Source organism: Babylonia areolata, chromosome 24 (assembly GCF_041734735.1).
Source record: "Babylonia areolata isolate BAREFJ2019XMU chromosome 24, ASM4173473v1, whole genome shotgun sequence".
Lineage (NCBI taxonomy): Eukaryota > Metazoa > Mollusca > Gastropoda > Neogastropoda > Buccinidae > Babylonia > Babylonia areolata.
In genome coordinates, this window is record NC_134899.1 from 7293217 (window position 1) to 7298648 (window position 5432).

Here is a 5432-nt window from a genome sequence, read left to right on the forward strand (position 1 = left end):
CAAACACACAAAATACAATGAAGTGCCCAATACAAAACCGATAGCAAAAAAAGGAAAAAAAATGAAAATGGGGGAAAGAAAAAAAGATTCATAACCATATAATAATAAAAAAAAATAAAGATAAAAAAAGAAGAGTTCCAAATGGCAAGATGACGTAACCAATCCATGATACGGCACAAAACCTATATGACATCATCAGATAGCAACTTGTACACTTCAGGCACTCACAGAATGAACAACTGAGTGCATAGATTGTTTGAATGAAATATGATTTCTTATGCTTATGGCACAATTTTTTTTTTTCAACTTCCATTCCACAGGAACAACAGCATATCAAATTCACAAACGCATACTATTGACGTTAGGGGACAAGTCAGGACACGGCCCCTGTCCCTAACCAGCCATTCACAACACACACACACACACACACACACACAATGGGCACGTGCAAGCCATGAGTATGTGCAAGCAAAGCTGCATATGGCACAACAGACAACGCCTGTCTTAAATTCAAAAATGGCTTGTATTTTTTTTCCGGATTCATGAACGCTCGACTGCAAATTTGCTCTTAAGATAACATTAGCATTAAAGTGCAGACAGGCATATAAAGAGAAACAGGATGAACATGCAACGATTTAGAAATCATGACCGAATGTTGCAAATCCAAAAATACAGAGTAAAAGATGATTTGCGCCTCGATTGCTTTTAAAGCAGTCAACCACCAAAGATAAACCAAAATTGAAATAAAAACATAAGAAAATATCTACAATACTGATAACAGATTATTCTAATTATATTGATAATTTCGGCAACTCAAAAAAAAAAAAAAAAAAAAAAGTTCCCCTGTGCCAAACAACAGCTATTCCATTGTTTTAAAAACAGTTTATTTCTCCATGTTATGAAATTGATAGCAGCTTGTGTCAAACAATGTTTCCAAATCGAATCTGCGACAAACACGACAGGATTGTTGGAAAAGACAGCAGGTGTAATATGTACCTTTTTTTTCTTTTCTTTTTCCTCTTTTTTTCCCCCTATACGTTCCTTGTTTTGATTCATTCTGTCATGCTTCTGATTCTGTCTGTCCCGCCTGAAATGGTGTGTGTGTGTGTGTGTGTGTGTGTGTGTGTGTGTGTGTGTGTGTGTGTGTGAAAATTCCATTTGAAAGCAAGCACAGTGTTACTAAGATTTTAAATCAACCGATTTGAGAAAAAAATAACACACACGACAGACAACTCAAAACATTGCTAATCGACTGCAGATCGTACAAAAATTGATAAACACGACTCAATCAGTTAATCAATCAATTAGTGCTCAGTCAGTCTCTAAGATAATCAATCAGTTAATCAAGTAATCAATCAATCAATCAATCAATCAATACGTCGTCTTTTCGTTATTCCGGGAATGAACAACGCTGGTTCATTTCACACAAAAAGTTTATCGATAATGATAAACTGCAACACGAAATAATATCGAACACACAGGCGTTGGGGAATGTTAGGAGTTGGAAAGGTAAGGCGTATATCGGCATGGAGAACATAGCAAGGCAATGAACGAACATCATCCTTTATGCTTGCTGTAACAAAACGCAGCACTGGTCAAGGAATGATACGTGATTTCTTAGGTAATGTTGACATTACAGTTCCAGCAAATGCTCTGTGGAGAACGACTTGGTGAGATATTTTACTGTTAAAAAAAAAATTAATAAAATACTGCACTGTTGACCAAAGAAACGTTTGCTTCACAAATCTTGAGGTAGCATGACGTACCTTTATCACAAGTGTGTGACTGTTTCATAAGCGCAAGACTCGGGCTGTATAACATTAACATTATTGCGGTTATTGTAAGCATTTACCGCATTCTTGACCGCCAACTATTACGTGTAAATGTAGCGGTACGATGGGGTTTTTTGTTGTTGTTGTAGTTGGGGGTTTTTTTTGTTTGTTTTTGTTTGTTTGTTTTTTACTGTTAGATTACGGTCATCCACAAACGTACCCGTGATCTCATGAATGCTCGTGTTACGATGCCGACCTGTGTTGTTGCTGTATTCTACCGTTTCAGAAATCGTGTGTTCAGGTAAGCAAACTCCGTCTGCACATTGAATGTGTCCCAGTACAGCTTGGGCTCCTGCGGGATGGCGTTGAAGGACTGGAATCCAGCTTTCTGCAGATCCGCCAGCAGGGTGAGCATCTGGGGGTAGTCCTCCCTGGCCGGGCAGTCCTTGAAGATGTGCCACTCCACAAAGAAAGTCTTCACCTGTCTGTCAAACGTGATGGAGAGAGAAACACATGGCATGGTGTATGTCAGGAACAAGGCATGGTGTATGTCAGGAACAAGGCATGGTTTATGTCAGGAACAAGGCATGGTGTATGTCAGGAACAAGGCATGGTGTATGTCAGGAACAAGGCATGGTGTATGTCAGGAACAAGGCATGGTTAATGTCAGGAACAAGGCATGGTTCATGTCAGAAACAAGACATGGTGTATGTCAGAAACAAGACATGGTTTATGTCAGGAACAAGACATTGTGTATGTCAGGAACAGGGCATGGTGTATGTCAGGAACAAGGCATGGTGTATGTCAGGAACAAGGCATGGTGTATGTCAGGAACAGGGCATGGTTTATGTCAGGAACAAGGCGTGGTGTATGTCAGGAAAAAGGCATGGTGTATGTCAGGAACAGGGCATGGTTTATGTCAGGAACAAGGCGTGGTGTATGTCAGGAAAAAGGCATGGTTTATGTCAGGAAAAAGTCTATGAGTGTGTTAAGCAACGTATACGCCCGGATGTCTATCTTGACGTGACCTGCATAATATATAATAACATTTAGTTTTGTCCGCCATGACGCTCTCTTTTTTATTTTTTCCCCATGTATTTCCTTTGCAAAAATAAAAATAAAATAAAAATAAAATAAAAAATAATAATAAAATTAATAGTAATAATAAAATAAAAAGAATTCACCATTGTTTTATGACAGTCGATATAGTCCCTGAGATGCCTCAAGCTGAATAACTGCTCTCTCTCTCTCTCTGTGTGTGTGTGTGTGTGTGTGTGTGTGTGTTTCTTTCTTTCTTTCTTTCTTTACTTACTTAATTATTTATCTATTTCATCATCATCATCGTCATTATTATTATCATCATCATCATCATCATCGTTATTTTTACTTATTTTCTACTTTACATATTTATCCATTTGTTTGATTGTTTTGGTGTTAGTTGTTTTTTTTTTCATTTTAGTTGATTATCAATCATTCAATCAATCAATGTCAATCATTCAATCAATCTATCCATGTATCTTATTTCATTTCATCTCATTTTCCCTCAAGGACTGACTGAGCGCGATGGGCTACGCTGCTGGTCAGGCATCTGCTTAGCAGATGGATTTGTCCGAACGCAGTGACGTCTCCTTGAGGAACTGAAACTGAAACTGAAACTGAAACTCAGGCTACCCCCCTTCACCTGACCACGTGTGGTGTGGTCTTGGGTCTAGACTTCCAGATGACATGACTGGCCGATTGGAATCCCCTCTCCCCCCCTCCCCCTGAAAAGGAGCTCAAGGCATGTTTCGAGAACTCGGAAGTAATTAAATGGCAGTTAGTTTTAATTTTCATAGACAGGTATACACAGTCAATAGAATTGAAAAGAGAAAAAAAAGATGATTGCAACACTGTCAATGCAATACGATGTAAATAATAATAATAAATGAATAAATAAAAATAAAAATTATCTAGCTTTATTCGTCTCTCTCTGTTAATCATCGCACACAACTACACACACACGCGCGCGCGCGCCAGATATATATATATATATATATATATATATGGTGGTGGTGGTGTGTCCATCGAGATCGACGATGACCATCGTTGTCATCCAGATGGGGGATGGGGGATGGGGGGAGGGTGGTGGTGGGGTGGGGGGAAGAATGCTCATGAATCTATCTGTGAGTGCGCAGATGGCTGAATAGTCCAATCTGCGCACGAAATGTCCGCTGACAGTTGGGGCAGACAAAGACAGGCATATCATTGTCAGGGAGCTTGTTTGCCCGTGACTTTCTGGCCTGCCTCTTCTGAACAGCTGCAGCAGTCCTGTTGGCCTCGCACAACCTGGCGCCTTTGTGCACAGCAGCACGCCATTTGTCACGGTCCACTGCAGATTCCTCCCAGGAGTCAGGGTTGATATCAAACGCTTTCAGAGAGACTTTCAGAGTATCTCTGAAGCGCTTCTTCTGACCTCCGTGTGATCTCTTCCCTTGTTGCAGCTCGCCATAGAAGAGCCTTTTGGGCAGCCGATGGTCTGGCATGCGCGCCACGTGTCCAGCCCAGCGAAGCTGGGACTGCATCAGGATGGTGAAGATGCTGGGAAGGGTGGCTTTTGCGAGCACCTCTGTGTCAGGGGTCTTGTCTTGCCACTTGATGTTCAGTAGCTTCCTGAGGCATGTTGTGTGGAAATGGTTCAGCTTCTTGGCATGTCGTTGGTACACTGTCCAAGTTTCGCAGGCGTACAGTAGTGTGGGGAGAACTACTGCTCTGTAGACCTTTAGCTTGGTCTCAAGACTAATGCCTCTTCTGTTCCAGACATTTGCATTGAGTCTACCAAAAGCTGCGCTTGCTCTTGCAATCCTGACGTTCACTTCATCGTCGATTGTCACATTTCGTGACAGTGTGCTGCCAAGGTATGTGAACCGCTCCACCGCACTGAGTCTCTGACCGTTGACTGTGATGTTGGGCTCAACGTAGGGTTTCCCTGGGGCTGGCTGATGGAGAACTTCAGTTTTCCTCGTGCTGATGGTAAGGCCGAAGTTCCTGCTGGCAGTGGCAAACTTGTCGACGCTGAGTTGCATGTCAGCTTCAGATCCAGCGTTGAGGGCACAATCATCAGCAAACAAAAAGTCTCTGATGATGTCTGTCATGACCTTCGTTTTTGCTTGAAGCCTTCTGAGGTTAAACAGCTTGCCATCTGTTCGGTACTTTAGGCCGATTCCAACATCGCCATCTCTGAAGGCATCAGTAAGCATTGCAGAGAACATGAGGCTGAACAGCGTTGGAGCCAGGACGCAGCCTTGCTTGACACCATTTGTGACAGCAAAAGGAGCAGATGTTTCACCATTGTCCTGGACTCGAGCCTGCATGCCTTCATGGAATTGGCTGACCAAGGAAATAAATTTCCGAGGGCATCCGTACTTGGCCATGATCTTCCACAGTCCCTCTCTACTCACGGTGTCGAAGGCCTTAGTGAGGTCGATATAGGTGGAGAACAGATCAGCATTTTGCTCCTGACATTTCTCTTGCAGCTGCCTTGCAGCAAACACCATGTCAGTGGTTCCGCGCTCTTTCCGGAATCCACATTGGCTCTCAGGCAAATGACCTTGGTCAAGGTGTGCTGTGAGGCGGTTAAGTAGGATCCTGGCAAGTATCTTGCCTGCGATGGAGAGCAAGGAA

General features: G+C 42.4%; 1 protein-coding gene across 2 annotated transcripts in view; it reads right to left on the reverse strand.

Annotated features, from left to right (window-relative positions):
- Nucleotides 1–1216: 1216 nt before the first annotated feature.
- Nucleotides 1217–5432, reverse strand: part of LOC143298840 (putative methyltransferase-like protein 24) — a 19164-nt gene continuing 14948 nt past the window's right edge. For both annotated transcript variants that reach the window (XM_076611841.1, XM_076611840.1), the window contains one exon: nucleotides 1217–2257. In XM_076611841.1, coding sequence (XP_076467956.1) covers nucleotides 2047–2257 — 211 coding nt within the window. In that variant the 3' untranslated portion in view covers nucleotides 1217–2046. The remainder of the gene's footprint in view (nucleotides 2258–5432) is intronic.